Below are 18,999 nucleotides of genomic sequence, written 5' to 3'. Positions count from 1 at the left end.
TTAATCATTTTTTAGTGTATGGTTCAGTGGCATTAAGTACATACACAATGTTGTGCAACCATCACCTTAATCCATCTCCTGAATCTTTTCATCTTCCCAAACTGAAACTCTACACCCATTCATCAAACAACAACTCCCCATTCCCTCCTCCTCCAGGCTCTGGCAGCCATCTCTCTACTTTCTGTCCTTATGAATTTGACTACTATATGTACCTCATACAAGTAGATTCACACAATATTTGTCCTTTTGTGACTTTCATTTAGCATAATGTCTTCGAGGTTTATTTACACTGTAGCATGTGTCAGAATGTCCTTTCTTTCTAAGGCCGCATAATATTCCATTGCATGTGTATACCACTTTTTGCTTATCCATTCATCCATCAATGGACACTTAGGTAGCCTCTACCTTTTGGCTATTGTGAATGCTGCTGCTATGAACATCAATGTTCTATATATGATTTTCAAAAAATCATTTGAGAGAAAGTTGTTTGACACTCCTTTGCCCTAAGTACTTCAATGTATACTTCTCTAAAGATGAAAATTCTCCTATGTAACCACAGTATAATTACAAAAATCATAAAACTGAATATGTATACTATCATGTAATTTTCAGACCTTATTCATATTTTTCCAATCATTCCAATAAAGTCTTTTATGAAAAAAATCCAGGATTATGCATTATGTACATATTTCATGTGTATTTAGTCTCTTTTAATCTTCACTTCTTTCCTTTGTCTTTCATGATACTCACAGTTTTGAAGAATATAGAGACCAGTGATCTTATAGTGTTTCTTTATGATTAGATTTTGGATATGCATTTTGGTAGGATTACCACAGAAGTGATGATGTTGCATTCTCTTCAATGTATTATATCAGGAGGTTCATGATGTTGATTTGTCCAATTACTGTGATGTTAACTTTAATCACTCGGGCCAGGAGCGGTGGCTCACACCTGTAATCTAAGCACTTTGGGAGGCTGAGGCAGGTGGATCACCTGAGGTTAGGAGTTCGAGACCAGCCTGGCCAACACGGTGAAACCCCGTCTCTATTAAATAAAAAAAAGCAGCCGGGAGTGGTGGCACGCACCTGTAGTCCCAGATACTCGGGAGGCTGAGGACGGAGAATTGCTTGAACTCGGGTGGCAGAGGGTGCAGTGAGCCAAGATTGCATCACTGCTCTCCAGCCTGGGCAACAAGAGCAAAATTCTGTCTCAGAAACAAAACACAATAAAAAACTTTAATCAACTGGTTAAAGTGGTATTTATAGTGCTTTTCCACCATTTAGTTACTGTTTTCCCATTGTATTTAAAGAGTAATAGAGCAATATTTAGAGATGATGTAAATATCTTTTATTCTTCAAATCTCCTTGACTAGTTCGTAATATCTACCAATGATTCTTACCTGAATAAATTATTATGATGGAGGAACTTCTTTTAAAAAAGTACATCTGATCACACTATTCCAGAAAAATGTCCACACTCCTTTAATACATAAACGGTTTTTTATTGCCTAGGTCCACCTTCCCATCCTTGTATCCTTTTAGGCCTACCTTCAAACTTACAGTTTAGTCATTCTGAATTATTATTTCGTTTTACTTTTTACTGAAGGAGTCTCACTCTGTTACGCAGGCTGGAGTGCACTGCCACGATCTTGGCTCACTGCAACATCCACCTCCATGGTTCAAGCAATTCTCCTGCCTCAGCCTCTCGAGTAGCTGGAACTACAGGCATGTGCCACCATGCCCAGTTAATTTTTGTATTTTTAGTAGAAACAGGGTTTCACCAGGCTGGCCAGGCTGGTCTCGAGCTCCTGACCTCAGATGATCCGCCCGCCTCAGCCTCCCAAAGTACTGGGATTATAGGCATGAGCCACTGCACCTGGCCTGGTCATTCTGAATTATTTACAACTCTTCAAATAGGTGGTTCAATTTTATATCTCTGTGCCTTTGTACATATTTTTACTTTGCTTAGACTATGTTTTATGGCCATATAACAAATTCCAACTCATCCTTCCAGACATTACTAGAATGTCATTCTTTATATTGTTAGGTTAAGTGTCTCAGGGAGAGAGAAAACTCTTTTTATCCTTGCATTATTAATCATAATCTATATCATTTATTTACATATTTATTTCTCTCTTAAGAAAGACCATAACTTACTCAGATATAGCGCCCTAGTACCTACCATAATGCCTAGTTCACAGTAGGCTTTCAGACAGTGTTTGAATAAATGAGCAGTGAATTAAGGTCAAATAAAGTGCTTTCGTGTGGTGGTGGTGTGTGGGATAGTGTGGGAAACAGCAGAAGTTGAAGCTGGAGGCAAGCAGTCATCAAATCATGGAGGCTTTGTATAAAATGCTGAAGAATTGGGCTGGCTATAAACTCTGTAATATGATTCTATGTTTGAATGATTCCTTAAGTGACAGTGTAGAAAATGCATTACGGTGGGGCAAAGAATTCCAGTTAAAAGACTGTTGAACTTGAGCTGACTAAACTATATTCTCAGGTTTTGAATCTAAACAATTGATAGAATGAGGGCACCACTGACAAAAAACTTATAAGCCAGGTCACGAAATGTACTGTTATATTTAAAATGTATTACATCTAGCCAGAAATAAAGATAATAGGTGAGTTTTGGAATGTAAGAAGGAAATTACAGTCACCTATAGAGGTGACAGCTGAAACTCAGTAGAATACACTTAAGGGAAAAAGTGTAGAATGAGAGTCAACCTGTGATATGTTCACATTTAATAGTCAGAATTAGAAAGCACAAGAGTAAAGAAAAGGGAGATGGGCAGAGGAGAGAAACATAAGAATCAGACTAGTCATAGAAAACAGAAGAGTAGTTTAGAGTTAAAAGGAAGAAAGTAGAGCCATTGTTAAATTCTGCAAAACATCAGAAATGATTAAGAAAAGACCATTTAATTGAGTGACTGGTATGTCACTGGTACCTTGCAGAGAATAGTTTTCAGACTGACAGAGCAGAAGTGCAAGGAGTTGATAGGAAGTAAGACAACAGAAGCAGTGAGTATAGACTGAGAGATATCTGAAGCTAAGAGAAACCTGGGAAAATCTGTGTTGGAAGAGAATTCTCTATGAACGTCTCATGTTTTTGCATGGTCTGGATCTTCTGAGCAAAGGGGTTTGCATGACAAACATCCTTGAATGCAAGAGATGGTGTTTACTTTAAGGTCAGAAGGAATATTCCTGACTGGTATAATAAAGGTAGAGAACACTGCCCTCCCTGAGGACATTCCAGGATAGTAAAGTCTCCCTCTCTCTCCCTGGTGAAGATTTGCTTACACTCTAGAATAAATGTCTATCTCTGTCTCTCTTTTTATTTCAGGGTTTTCTCTCCTGTAGCATTCCCCACTGCATGCGCAGGTAACATCCTCTCACAGTGTTGCCCTATGAATTTGGGGGCTTTGAGACTCACAGCAAAAAGACATTGCTTTTGTTGCTGCTTTAGCCATAAGTGATAAACGGTCTTTCACTCTGACTTGTGGGTCTTTTCTTTTCTTTTCTTTTCTTTTTTCTGAGACTGAGTCTCCCTCTGTTGCCCAGGTTGGAATGCAGTGGTGCGATCTCAGCTCACTGCAACCTCTGCCTCCCAGGTTCAAGCGATTCTCGTGCCTCAGCCTCCCAAGTAGCTGGGACTGCAGGCGCTTGCCACTATGCCTGGCTAATTTTTGTGTTTTTTAGTAGAGACAGGATTTCACCATGTTGACCAGGTTGGTCTCGAACTCCTGACCTCAAGTTATCCACCTGCCTTGGCCTCCCAAAGTGCTGGGATTACAGGCGTGAGCCACCGTACCTGGCCTCAGTCTTGCGTACATAAAACAATAGCAGGCTAATCTGTTAAATTTAAAGTAGGGTAAAAGATTCTTCATGGTTGAAGATTCAGCAATCTGTTGGTCAGAAATTGACTAAATAGAGGGCAAAGTAGAAGATGGAGAGTGGAGAGACAGAGAGAGAGAGAGAGCGAGCGAGTGAGAGCGAGAGTAAGAGAGAGTGAGTTAGTTTAATTGTTAGGAAGGCTCTAGACAGAAGAGGCATGTTAGTCCTGAAAAGGAAGACACTTTTGAGTCAAGAGGGAAGAAAAGAAAATTAAAGGAAAAGTTGGAGGTCTGCACAAAAAATTTAAAATAATTTGCAAAGCAGCTCTTTGTTATAATAAAAAATGTGGATATAGTATGGATTCTGATATTTTGATATAGAAAAGGATAAGAGAATTTGGCAGATGGATTCTATTTTTTTCTAGGAAAGTAGGAGGCAAGGTCACTTCTTGTGAAAGATGTTAGATTTAAGCACTGGAATATGAAAAACATTTGGAACACATGAATAGAAAGGTTATAAAAGAATATATTGAGAAACAGCAAGGTCCAGTTAAAGTTGAGTAGTTGATAGTGGATATAATTAGCAAGGTTTTCTGATTTTAATATGGAAACAATCTAATAGAAAAAAAAAAAATGGGCCGGATCCAGTGGCTCATGCCTGAAATCCCAGCACTTTGGGAGGCTGAGGTAAGAGGATTGCTTGGGGCCAGTAGTTTGAGACCAACCTGGTCAGCATAGCAAGGCTCTGTCTCTGCAATCAATCAATCAGGACTATAACCACACCTATAGTCCTAGCTACTTGGGAGGCTGAGGCAGAGGATGGCTTCAGCCCAGGAGTTTGAAGCTGCAGTGAGTTATGATTGCGCTACTGCACTCCAGCCTGGGCAACAGAGTGAGATCCTGTGAAAGTTGTCAGAATCAAAGTGGAGTCACTTATGCCAAATCTTAACAAAAGGGAGTCAGGAGGCAAAAAAGGAGCAGTCTTATACACATTTCTATAATAAAAATGATTACAAGGATTCTCTGAAGACCACAACCATGCACAAAAGCCACCGTAACCTTACACGAAGAATACTTCCGTGAGGACATCTATCCAGCAACTGCCTGTTCAGCCTTGGAATGACACCACCCTTGTTATTAATCCTTGTGACGAGGGGTAACCATTTCAAAACAACTGTGTAACCTTTAGAATTTTGCCTTTAAAAGTTTCCCCTTGCCTCGACCTCCCCAAATATGCCCATGATCCAGCTTAGCACATATAACCTGGATTATAATCATTCTCATTCCTGAATAAACTTATTGTCTTTGGACAATCTCTGTTATTTTAGGTTGACACATTATAAAAAGTTCAAATAACTAGGATGCATTTTTTCATGTAGTAATTTAGAACTGGAAAATGTGGGCACTATTGTAGAGGAAGAACTCACTCTGGTGAATGAACAGGTTTGGCATGGCAAAAAGTCAAGGGATGAGGAATACTAGAATGGAGTGGGGAGAACAGAAGAGATAAAGTGACTAAAAGTCAGGATGAGGGTAAAAAACAGATAAAAGAATAAACTCAATATATATAAGGGAAAAGAGAAGACATTGGTCAGAGAGAACAGCTCAGTTTTTAAGAGCTGATCCAAGGTGTGGTCATGCTACTGGGTGGCTCAAATAGAAATGAAGGGTTTTAGAGCTCTGAGAAACCACTGAATTGAGACATTAGATGGGTTATCAATAAGCGTTTTGAGAAAGATCATATATCACAGGAAACCAGGCAAGAAGGAAGAAAGTGCTGATTCATCCAGGAAGGTGGAAGTTATTATTACAGCCAATGATGATCTAATCAGATGGCACAGATTTCAGAGATGATGATGGTATAACATTAATAAGTAGTATTGGGAAGTATAAAATAGGCTGATCATTTTTCCCACAAAAGACATGAGATATCATCTGAGAAGAGCTAGATTTCAGTGAAGGCATTTAAAAGGATCATGTGAAGAAAAGAATCGGGACAGGGTGAGAGGGATAATCCATAAAATTACAGGTCATGGGATAATGGGTGTGACAGGGAGTTGAGCTGGATGAGAAAAAAAAATAAAGGTCAGCTACCATCCCAGATTTGCAGAACATGTTCCAATGCATTATATAAGTATAACCAGGTGCTTAAATCACATTTGGATTATAGTACGCTTAAACACAATTATCTGCTATTAATAGATTCCAAGTATATTATAGAATATAGCTAACAGGACATGATCATGAGTTAAAAAATTAGTAATATGAAAAAATATCAAGCAATTATATATCATTTGTTAAAATACTGAAATAATTTATGAAACAATAAACACATGTTTTATGTAGATTTTTTTGAAGTTCAGAATGGTAAATAATGTATCTAAATGACTTACTGATGTCAATTTATGTCAGATGGGCTGTATCTTTCCAGATCTTTCTTAATACCAGAAAAAACTGGATAAATGGGCCATTTATAAAAGAATATTATTCTTTCTATGAAAGTATAAAGAATTTTAAGGGTTAATGGCTATCAAATATTTTATATCATATAATCTACTTTTATCCCATAGACAGACTAGCAGATCCTTATTTAGAAAATATTAATTTAGGATATTTGAATTACTGAAGATTTAAAATAATGTTATTACTAGCACACTCAATTTTATTTTGTAATATTCAAGCCATATACAAGTGATTTGAAATGATTTTCTCATTTTATTATTTTTAATTATTTATTTATTTTTGGAGACAGACTTTCACTCTGTTGCCCAGGCTGGAGCGCACTGCCATGATCTCAGCTCACTGCAACACCCACTTCCCAGGTTCAAGCCATTCTCCTGCCTCAGCCTCCCAAGTAGCTGGGATAGATGCGCACCACCACACCCGGCTAATTTTTGTATTTTTATTAGAGACTGGGTTTCCCCATGTTGGCCAGGCTGGTCTCGAACTCCTTACCTCAGGTGATCTGCCCGCCTTGGCCTCCCAAAGTGCTGGGATTACAGGCATAAGCCACCATGCCCAGCCAGATACTTCCATTTTAAAATGCAGACTTATATGTCTCCTTTAGTGCTTCAAATAAAGGAAAGATGAGAGTATTGCAAATATATTGTTTGTGACTGTCACCTAATGTAATATTAATACAAGTATCCCAAGACTTGAGGAATACGCAATGATATGAAATGTTTATGTCCCCTGCAAATTCATGCTGAAATACTAACCCCCAATGTGATTAGTATTAGGAGGTGGGGGACTTTGGGACCTGTTAGGTCATGAGGATGCAGCCCTCATTAATGAGATTAGTATCCTTACAAGAGAGATTCCATAGATTCCTCACCTCTTACAACATGTGAGGACATAGTGGGAAGGCACTGTCTATGAACCAGAAAGTGGATCCTTATCAGACACTGAATCTACTGGCACCTTGGTCTGAAACTTCCCAGCCTCCAGAATGGTGAGAAATAAATTTCTGTTTTTTTATAAACTACCCAGTTTATGATATTTTATTACAGCAGCCTGAAGACTAAGCAGACTAAGACAAGAGGGTTACACTGGAGCTGTGTATTGTTTATTTTCACCTATGACATGTAGACCATGTTGCTTTGAAGATAGTAGGTACTGAAATACTTATAGAACAAATGCTTTTCTATGGAATTTATTTTTGTCAATTTAATTTTCCCTCTTTTGTTGATCTAAAATAGAAACTTTACTGGAGAGCATATCTAATATAAAATTTGAAATTGATGCAAAAATGAACTGTGGTAAACATAATCTCTTTCCATGGTGAAGAGTTAGGCATACATATCCAATTAAGTAGATGATTTTCACAGAAGCAGTTATCCAATTTCCACATCAATTGCTTAAGTTCCTATAGAGAGTAGTGCACCATTCCCAAGCTTACCATTGTTATTGCCTGCATATAAAATATGAAGCATTTAGCTATTTTAGCCATAAATTGAATAAATGCACTTTTCCTCAATGTTCACTTTCTTTCTTTTTTTTTGAGACGGAGTCTCTCTGTTGCCCAGGCTGGAGTGCAGTGGCGCGATCTCAGCTCACTGCAACCTCTGCCTACTGGGTTCAAACAATTCTCCTGCCTCAGACTCCTGAGTAGCTGGAATTACAGGCGTGCATCACCACGCCCAGCTATTTTTTTTTTTAGTAGAGAAGGCATCTCACCATGGTGGCCCGGCTGGTGTTGAACTCCTGACCTCAGGTGATCTGCCTGCCTTGGCCTCCCAAAGTGCTGGGATTACAAGCATGAGCCACTGCACCTGGCCAGATGTTCACTTTCAATGCCTATCAAATGGTTAAGAACTTTTTTTTTTTTTTTTTTTTTGAGAAGAAGTCTCACTCTGTCACCCAGGCTGGAGTGCAGTGGCGCAATCTCGGCTCACTGCAACCTCTGCCTCCCGGGTTCAAGCAATTCTCCTGCCTCAGCCTCCTGAGTAGCTGAGATTACAGGAACCTGCCACCATGCCCGGCTAACTCTTTTGTACTTTTTAGTGGGGTTTCGCCATGTTGGCCAGGCTGGTCTCAAACTCCTGACTTCAGGTGATCCACCTGTCTCAGCCTCCCAAAGTGCTGGGATTACAGGTGTGAGCCACCACGCCTGGCCAATAACTTTTATCTACTAAATATATATATGTATATATTTTATCTACTGAGAAATATGTATTTATATATTTAATATATAAATATAAATATTATCTATTAAATATAAATAATATATAAATATAAATAAATATATTTAGTAGATATATATACTAAAAAACATATATATTTACAGCAGCCTATTCTTGTTTCTAGGATTCAATATCTTCTTGCATCTCTCTTAGGGTCTTAATACCCTAATGCTTAAAAAAATTTTTCATTGGCTAGGAGCGTTGGCTCATGCCTGTAATCCCAGCACTTTGGGAGGCTGAGGTGGGTGGATCGCCTGAGCTCAGGAGTTCGAGACCACCCAGGGCAACATGGTGAAACCCTATCTCTACTAAAAATACAAAAAAATTAACTGGGTGTGGTGGCGCACACCTCCAGTCCCAGCTACTTGGGAGGCTGAGGCAGGAGAATTGCTTGGCCCAGGGGCAAAGATTGCAGTGAGCCGAGATCATGCCACCAAACTCCAGCTTGGGCTACAGGGCGAGACTCTGTCTCAAAAAAAAAAAAAATTTTTTTCTTTTAGTCTCTTCTCTCTGCTTAGTCTGATTTCTTCTAAGCTGCTTAAAAATGATATTATACAAATTGGGATGGTTTAATTTACAATCAAATGAATTTTGATAATTCAAATAAATAGCGAATATCCATATCTAATTTTGTTCCAACTTGAAATTCTACTAAAACAACAGTAAAGGAATTTTCATGAAAGGCATAAACCCATAAATCTGAGTAGAATAGGAAAGACTGCAATAACGAATGTTGGAAGCTAGAAAGCAGATGGGTGTATGTGCAGAAAAAGGCTAACATGGTAGGCTCAAGACTGCTATCCTTAGAAAGACTGCTTATAAAGTTGGCCTGTGGCTGGCATTTGGAAATCTGGCTTTCAGGAGGATTCCCACCATTCCTTAAATGATGAGTTGTGCTTCACTTTACCTAAAGCATTTGTGCAAATAACATAGTTTATACTGAATACCTGTTTTCTTTCTTGGAATCTTGACATTTGGTATTTGTTAGGTAGAGGGTACCTACACGGCCAGCTCGCAATAAAAAAAAAACTTGGGCACTGAGTTTCTAATGATCTTCTGTGGTAGACACCATTTCACATGTGTTGTTATACCTCATTGCTGAATGAATTAAGCACATCCTGTGTAACTCCACTGGGAGAGGACTCTTGGAAGTGTGTGTCTGGTTTATTCCAGGCTTTACTCTACGTATCTTTTCCCTCTGATTTGACTCCACGTCCTTTCACTGTAATAAACTGTAACCATGAGTTTAACAATTGTAAGTCCTAGCAAATCAAGGCTGAAGGTGGCCTTAGGGACACCCAACACAATGTATGATTACCCAAGAAAGATGAATCCCAAGCTAGTAGTGAGAAGGGTTGAGAACAACGTGATTTCAGAATCTTCAAAAGGTACCAGGAGAATCAGGTACCAATCAGAGAGAACTGAGAAGTGGGGGTGGCTAAAACGGGTAGATAAAAGCTGTTTAAGAGCAGTTAAATCTCTCTTTCCCTAGTCCATACCCTGGGCAAATGCCTCTTCTTCATCCTGGCAGATATCTGGGTATTTATTCTCTGGAGAGGCCACCAAAAAGCCTTTGGTCTAAAGTATGAAAGTTAAATGCCAGGCACAGTTGATAGTTTAGCACCACACTGAAAATGGAGATGACTGGTATACACCAAGCATAGAGATTCTCCCCCACCCCAACCCTCTTCCCTGACTAGGTTCTCAAAAATGCTGGAATAGACCTTTACTCTTTGAAAGATTAGAATATTTTTTTCCTCTGAGGAATCTTAGCAGCCCAAGAAGAAAGATCTAAACATACTAGCAACGGGGGTTCTGTAACAAATAGTTCAGCCAGATCATCCTACAGCGAAGCTCAGAGCGTACATATCTCACCCATAAGCTCAGAGTTTCCATTCTTTTTTTTTTTTTTTTTTTTTGAGACGGAGTCTCGCTCTTGTTGCCCAGGCTAGAGTGCAGTGGCACGATCTCAGCTTACTGCAAACTCGGCCTCCTGGGTTCAAGCGATTCTCCAGCCTCAGCCTCCTGAGTAGCTGGGACTAAAGGCACGCGCCACCACGCCTGGCTAATTTTTCTATTTTTAGTAGAGACAGGGTTTTGCCACGCTGGCCAGACTGGTCTCGAACTCCTGATCTCAGGTGCTCAGGTGATCCGCCCACCTCAGCCTCTCAAAGTGCTGGGATTACAGGCGTGAGCCACCGCACCTGGCCTCCACTCTTAATTATGAGCAGAGAGCCAAGGATAACCAGATAGCTCAAAAGTCTTTAATAAAAGAGATCAAAGCAAATAAAAAAATACAGATTTAAAAACTAAAACAGGAAAACTATCCTTAATAAACTTAGAGTACATATTGAGCTATGAAACAAAAACATGATGTTAATAAAAAATTCAGAGAATAAAAAGGAGCTTATGGAAGGGAATTACAAACTCTAGTAAAAATTTTAAAAAGTCAAAAGACAGGCTGGAAATTGGGAAACTCCCCCAAAAAGCAGAGAAAGAAGACAGATGCAAAATAGGAGAGAAAAGAAAAGGATTCATTTAAAAGGTCTAACATCCAAACGTTAAGAGCTCCAGAAAGAGAAACAAATAAAGAAGGGGAGAAAATGAAGTTAAAAATACAAGAATGTCTCCCTAAACTAAAAAATACATGTTAGTAAGTTGAAGGGGCTTGTTCAATATCCAGCAAAATGGATAGAAAACAGATCCATTTGAAGATATATCAGTATGAAATTTCAGAACACTGGAATCAAAGAATAACCTATTATTTACAGAAAGGAAAAAACGAGTCACATATACATAATAAAAAATCAGAATTGTATAGAGATGCTCATAGTAGTCTCTGATAATCTTTGTATTTCTGTGCGTATCAGTTGTAATATTAGCTTTATTGCTTTTTTTTGAGACAGGGTCTCATTCTGTTATCCAGGTTGGAATGCGGTGGCACGATCTCAGTTCACTGCAGCCTCTGCCTCCCAGGTTCAAGCGATCCTCCCACCTCAGCCTCAGTAGCTGGGACTTACAGGTGCATGCCACCACGCCCAGCTAATTTTTTTTTTTTTTTTGGTAGAGATGGTGTTTTGCTATGTTGCCCAGGCTGGTCTCAAACTCCTGGGTTCAAGTGATCCGCCTGCCTCAGCCTCCCAAAGTGCTGGGATTACATGCTTGAGCCACCGCACCCTTAAATTTAAATTTACCTGATTTTAAAGATAAAATCAGATCTTTATAGTTTCTGATTGTTCTTATTTGAATCCTCTCTCCTTTTGTTTGCCTACCAATTTTGTTTATCTTTGCCAAGAATCAACTTTTCATTTCATTGATCCTGTGTGTGTGTGTGTGTGTGTGTGTGTGTGTGTTTGTATGTGTGCATGTTTGGTCTCAATTTCATTTAGTTCTGATCTCTTCTGCTAGCTTTGGGTTTTGTTTGTTCTTGTTTTTCTAGATCCTTGAGGTGTGACATTAGGTTGTTAATCTGAAATGTCTTTTTTATGTAGACATTTAACACTATAAACTTCCCCTTCAGCACTGCTTTTGCTGTATCCCAGAGGTTTTGGTATCTATTTTCACTCGTTTCAACAAATATTTTGATTCTGCTTTGATTTCACTGTTTACCCAAAGATCACTCAGGAGCAGATGTTTAATTTCCAGGTATCATTTTTTTTTTTTTTTTTTTTTGAGGAGTCTCACTCTGTCGCCCAGGCTGGAGTGCAGTGGCACGAATTTGGCTTATTGCAACCTCCGCCTCCTGGGTTCAAGTAATTCTTCTGCTTCAGCCTCCCGAGTAGAGTAGCTGGGACTACAGATGTGCACCACCACGCCTGGCTAGTTTTTGTATTTTTAGCAGATATAGGGTTTCCCCATACTGGCCAGGCTGGTCTCGAACTCCTGACTTCAAGTGATCCACCCGCCTCGGCCTCCCAAAGAGCTGGGATTACAGATGTGAGCCACTGAGCCCAGCCTATTTACATAGTATTGAGAGTTCCTGTTGTTACTGGTTTATATTTTTATTTCACTGTGGTCTGAGAAGATGCTTAATATGATTTCCATTTTTAAAAACTTATTGAGACTCGCCTTGTGGCCCAGCATATGGTCAATTTTTGAGAATGTTCCATGTGCAGGTAAGAAGAATGTGTATTCTGCGGTTGTAGGGTACAATGTTCTGTAAACGTCTATTAGGTTAATTTGGTCTGAAGTCCAACTTAAGTCCAGAGTTTCTTTGTTGACTTGCTGCGTCGATGATGTATATAGTGATGTAAGTGGAGTGAAGTCCTCCAGTATTATTACGTTGATCTCTATCTCTTTCAGTACAACTTTATGGAAAAACAATAAGATTTCTCAAATAACTAAAAATGGAACTATAATTCCATTCAGCAATTCCACTACTGGGTACATACCCAAAGGGAAAGAAATTCTTATATCAAAAAGACATCTTCACTCCTATATTTATCACAGCACTATTCATAATAGCAAAGATACAGAATCAACCTAAGTGTCTATCAATGGATGATTAGATTAAAATGTGGTATATATGGACCATGGAATGCTACTCAGCTATAACGAGTATGAAATTCTGTCAATTGCAACAACATTGATGGAATTTGAGGCCATTATCCTAAGTAAAATAACTCAGAAACAGAAAGTCAAATACTGATGTTCTCACTTATAAGTGGGAGTTAAACAAAGGGTACACATGTAGAATAGTCTGCCTGATAAGAGTGTCCTTATCTGGGGCCTTGGGCCATTTCAAATAGTTTATGCTAACAATGTGAGTTATGGTGCAGCCTTGGGCCACATAGTATCAGTTTGACTTCTGGAGAGGCTGGGGACTGAGTAAAGTCAGCCATGTGGATGCTCCATGCCTATATGACCAACCCCCAATAAAAACCCCGAACAACACAGCTCACGTGAACTTCTTAGTGAGAGACTAAGCTCTATCTGTAAGGCTCCACTAGAAGAAGATAACTGGGAGGTTGTCCCTGAAGTCTCCTGGACTAAGAGAAACCTTAGAAATTTAGTTCAGTAACTTAATTTTATGGATAACAAAGTTGAGCTTTAGAGATTAAAGCAGACTGTCCTGGAACACACACGGGAAATTGAATAGGATCAACCCAGATGTCCTGACTCCTAATTCAAGGCTCACAGGGATCCTGGTTTTGTTTGATATATTTGTACATTTGGATCTTTAGATGGTATAGCTTAATTCTCCCAATTCATAAATCTTCTAAGGTGACAAATACTGCTTTATTAATGTTCCACCTGTATGTCACAGCAACTAGTTATTAGTTGTTCAAGATCTGCAGAATTAACATGCCCAAGAAAATGTATTAAGAAATCAAATGATCTGTTCAGTAAAATGTAATAACTGAGCAGTTTAACATCTCCACTTTGTGTTGTTTTTCAGATTGTTAGGTAACTTTACATGCCCGACTTAACTAAAAGTATTTTTTAAATTTCATTTTCATTTTTATTGAAACGGTCTTGTTCTGTCACTCAAGCTGGAATGTAGTGGCATGATCACAGCTCACTGAAGCCTCAGCCTCCTGGGCTCAAGCGATCCTCCAACCTCAGCCCCCTGAGTAGCTGGGACTACAGGTCCATGCTACCATGTAGAAGTATTTTTAAAAAGTATAAATAATTAAAATTTCCAGGAGTGAAATATTAAATTTATGGGTGAGAAGAAAAGTTTGTGAGGTTTTGTTACTAAAAATCTCTGTAAAATATAACTAATTACTATGAACTGTTCATTAGTTTACTATAAACATTTCATTGAAGATAATTTAATGTTTTTTAAGTTTAAGGAATATATTGAATTTATTCCTGAACAAAGTCTCATACAATATAGATTTAGACTCCCTAGAAAACTGATTTAAACTGCATTTGTGCTGAAACTATGCTGTCCTTTAAAAAGTTTTCCAACACTACTTCCCCCATTGTATATTACTGATTTTTCATAAAACCCTTCATGCTTTTTGAGCTAGGAAGACAGCAGAATTGCTTTTTGGAAAGACAGAGGCAGCACCAGATTCACCAGAGGAAATAGATCTAATAATGGTGGGGGAAAAAGGAGCAGAATGTATCAGAAGGAGCAACAGAATATCCCAGGGAAGAAAGAAGAAATGTTGCTTGCTTTAATCTGGATTTTTTTTTTAAATTATACTTTCAGTTCTGGGATACACGTGCAGAACGTGCAAGTTTGTTACATAAGTATACATGTGCCATGCTGGTTTGCTGCACCCATCAAGCTGTCATCTACATTAGGTATTTCTCCTAATGCTACCTCTCCGCTAGCTCCCCACCCACCGACAGGCCTCGGTATGTGATGGTCCCCACCCTGTATCCATGTGTTCTCATTGTTCAACTCCCACCTATGAGAACGTGCAGTATTTGGTTTTCATTCCTGTGTTAGTTTGCTGAGAATGATGGTTTCCAGCTTCATCCATGTGCCAGCAAAGGACATGAACTCATCCTTTTTTATGGCTGCGTAGTATTTCATGGTGTATATGTGCCACATTTTCTTTATCCAGTCTATCATTGATGGGCATTTGGGTTGGTTCCAAGTCTTTGCTAATGTGAACAGTGCCACAATAAACATATGTGTGCATGTGTCTTTATAGTAGAATGACTAATAATCCTTTGGGTATATATCTAGTAATGGGATTGCTAGGTCAAATGGTATTCCTGGTTCTAGATCCTTGAGGAATCACCACACTGTCTACCACAATGGTTGAACTAACTTACACTCCCACCAACAGCGTAAAAGTGTTCCTATTTCTCCACATGCTCTCCAGCATCTATTGTTTCCTAACTTTTTAATGACTGCCATTCTAACTGGCATGAGATGGTATCTCATTGTGGTTTTGATTTGCATTTCTCTAATGACCAGTGATGATGGGCTTTTTTTCATATGTTTGTGGCCACATAAATGTCTTCTTTTGAGAAGTGTCTGTTCATATCCTTTGCCCACGTTTTGATGGGGTTGCTTTTTTCTTATAAATTTGTTTAAGTTCCTTGTAAATTCTGGATATTAGCCCTTTGTCAGATGGATAGATTGCAACAATTTCCTCTGATTCTGTAGGTTGCCTGTTTGCTCTGATGATAGTTCCTTTTGCTGTGCAGAAGTTCTTTAGTTTAATCAGATCCCATTTGTCAATTTTGGCTTTTGTTGCCATTGCTTTTGGTGTTTTGGTCATAAAGTCTTTGCCCATGCCTATGTCCTGAATGGTATTGCCTAGGTTTTCTTCTTGGGTTTTTATGGTTTTAGGTCTTACATTTTAGTCTTCAATCCATCGTGAGTTAATTTTTGTATAAGGTGAAAGGAAGGGGTCCAGTTTCAGTGTTCTGCATATGGCTAGCCAGTTTTCCCAACACCATTTATTAAATAGGGAATCCTTTCCCCATTGCTTGCTTTTGTCAGGTTTGTCAAAGATCAGATGGTTGTAAACGTGTGTTGTTATTTCTGAGGTCTCTGTTCCATTCCATTGGTCTATATATCTGTTTTGGTACAAGTACCATGCTGTTTTGGTTACTGTAGCCTTGTAGTATAGTTTGAAGTCAGGTAGCATGATGCCTTCAGCTGTGTTCTTTTTGCTTAGGATTGTCTTGGCTATACGGGTTCTTTTTTGGTTCCATATGAAATTTAAAATAGTTTGTTCTAATTCTGTGAAGAAAGTCAATGGTAGCTTGATGGGGATAGCACTGAATCTATATATTGCTTTGGGCAGTATGGCCATTTTCATGATATTGATTCTTCTATCCATGAGCATGCAATGTTTTTCCATTTGTTTGTGTCCTCTCTTATTTCCTTGAGCAGTGGTTTGTAGTTCTCCTTGAAGAGGTCCTTCACATCCCTTGTAAGTTGTATTCCTAGGTATTTTATTCTCTTTGTAGCAATTATACGTGGGAGTTCTCTATTATTGGTGTATAGGAACGCTTGTGATTTTTGCACATTGATTTTGTATCCTGAGACTTTGCTGAAGTTGCTTGTCAGCTTAAGGAGATTTTGGGCTGAGACAATGGGGTTTTGTAAGTATACAATCATGTCATCTGCAAACATATACAATTTGGCTTCCTCTCTTCCTATTTGAATGTCCTTTATTTTTCTCTCTTGGCTGATCGTCCTGGCCAGAACTTCCAATACTATGTTGACTAGGAGTGGAGAGAAAGGACATCCTTGTCTTGTGCCAGTTTTCAAAGGAAGTGCTTCCAGCTTTTGCCCAATCAGTATGCTATTGGCTGTTGGTTTGTCATAAATAGCTCTTACTGTTTTGAGAAGCATTCCAACAATACCTAGTTTATTGAGAATTTTTAGCTTGAAGGGGTGTTGAATTTTATCTAAGACCTTTTCTGCATCTATTGAGATAATTATGTGGTTTTGGTCATTGGTTCTGTTTATGTGATGAATTATGTTTATTGATTTGTGTATGTTGAACCAGCCTTGCGTTCCAGGGATGAAGCCGAGTTGATTGTGGTGGATAAGCTTTTTGATGTGCTGCTGGATTTGGTTTGCCAGTATTTTATTGAGGATTTTCACATCGATGTTCATCAGGGATATTGGTCTGAAATTTTCCTTTTTTGTTGTGTCTCTGCCAGGTTTTGGTATCAGGATGATGCTGGCCTCACAAAATGAGTTAGGGAGCAGTCCTTCTTTTTCTATTGATTGAAATAGTTTTAGAAGGAATGGTACCAGCTCCTCTTTGTACGTCTGGTGAAGTTTGGCTGTGAAACCGTCTGGTCCTGGGCTTTTTTTGGTTGGTAGGCTATTAATTATTGCCTCAATTTCAGAAGTTGTTATTGGTCTACTCGGGGATTTGACTTCTTCCTGGTTTAGTCTTGGAAGGGTGTATGTGTCAAGGAATTTATCCATTTCTTCTGGATATTCTAGTTTATTTGTGTAGAGGTGTTTACAGTATTCTCTGATGGCAGTCAGTATTTCTATGGGATCGGTGATGATATCCCCTTTATTATTTCTTACTGTGTCTATTTGATTCCTCTTTCTTTTCTTCTTTATTAGTCTGGCTAGTGGTCTATCTATTTTGTTAATCTTTTCAGAAAACCAGCCCCCGGATTCATTGATTTTTTGAAGGTTTTTTCGTGTATCTATCTCCTTCAATTCTGCTCTGATCTTAGTTTTTTCTTGTCTTCTGCTAGCTTTTGAATTTGTTTGCTCTTGCTTCTCTGGATCTTTTGTTATTAATATTTTTGAGATGGAGTCTCACACGACCCCCTGGAGTGCAATGGTGCAATCTCAGCTCACTGCAACCTCCACTTCCTGGGTTCAAGCAATTCTCCTGCCTCAGCCTCCCGAGTAGCCAGGATTACAGGTGCCTGCCACTGCACTCAGCTAATTGTTTATATTTTTAGTAGAGACAGGGTTTCACTATGTTGGCCAGGCTGGTCTCAAACTCCTGACCTCATGATCCACCTCCTTGGCCTCTCTCTAGTTCTTTTTAATTGTGACATTAGGGGGTCAATTTTAGATCTTTCCTGCTTTCTCCTGTGGGCATTTAGTGCTATAAATTTCCCTCTAAACACTGCTTTAGCTATGTCCCAGAGATTCTGGTATGATGTGTCTTTGTTCTCATTGGTTTCAAAGAACTTATTCATTTCTGCCTTTATTTTGTTATTTACCCAGTTGTCATTCAGGAGCAGTTTGTTCAGTTATCATGTAATTGTGCAGTTTTGAGTGAGTTTCTTAATCCTGAGTTCTAATTTGATTGCACTGTGGCCTGAGAGACTGTTTATGATTTCCGTTCTTTTGCCTTTGCTGAGGAGTGTTTTAATTCCAATTATGTGGTCAATTTTAGAATAAGTGTGATGTGGTGCTGAGAAGAATGTATATTCCATTGATTTGGGGTGGGGAATTCTGTAGATGTCTATTAGGTCTGCTTGGTTCAGAACTGAGTTCAAGTCCTGAATATCCTTGTTAATTTTCTGTTCCGTTAATCTGTCTAATACGGACAGTGGGGTGTTAAAGTCTCCCACTATTATTGTGTGGGAGTCTAAGTCTCTTTGTAGGTCTCTAAGAACTTGCTTTATGAATCTGGGTGTTCCTGTATTGGGTGCATATATATTTAGGTTAGCTCTTCTTGTTTAATTGATCCCTTTAGCGTTATGTAATGCCCTTGTCCTTTTTGATCTTTGTTGGTTTAAAGTCTGCTTTATCAGAGACTAGGATTGCAACCACTGCTTTTTTTTTTGCTTTCCATTTGCTTGGTAAATATTCCTCCATCTCTTTATTTTTAGCCTATATGTGTCTTTGCAGGTGAGATGGGTCTCCTGAATACAGGACATCAATGGGTCTTGACTCTATACCTAATTTGCCAGTCTGTGTCTTTTAATTGGGTAATTTAGCCCGTTTACATTTAAGGTTAATATTGCTATGTGTGAATGTGATCCTGTCATTATGTTAGCTGGTTATTTTGCCTGTTAGTCAATGCAGTTTCTTCATAGGGTCGATGGTCTTTACAATCTGGTGTTTTTGCAGTGGCT

The 18,999-nt window shown here is 38.8% G+C and overlaps 1 protein-coding gene across 3 annotated transcripts in view; it reads right to left on the bottom strand.

The window, feature by feature from the left end:
• GPR137C (G protein-coupled receptor 137C) overlaps window positions 1–18,999 on the bottom strand; it is an 82,589-nt gene that overhangs the window by 46,026 nt on the left and 17,564 nt on the right. The window contains exon 2 of one of the 3 annotated variants that reach the window (XM_063651597.1): window positions 1,086–1,208. The exons of the other annotated variants lie outside the window; for them this stretch is intronic. Within the exon in view, the coding sequence (XP_063507667.1) occupies window positions 1,086–1,208 (123 nt within the window). The remainder of the gene's footprint in view (window positions 1–1,085; window positions 1,209–18,999) is intronic. 3 annotated transcript variants of the gene reach the window in all.

The sequence above is a fragment of the Pongo pygmaeus genome, chromosome 15, assembly GCF_028885625.2.
Source record: "Pongo pygmaeus isolate AG05252 chromosome 15, NHGRI_mPonPyg2-v2.0_pri, whole genome shotgun sequence".
NCBI classification, from domain to species: Eukaryota; Metazoa; Chordata; class Mammalia; order Primates; family Hominidae; genus Pongo; species Pongo pygmaeus.
Note: the sequence above shows the minus strand (reverse complement) of the source record. Positions and strands in the feature narration are given on the sequence as shown.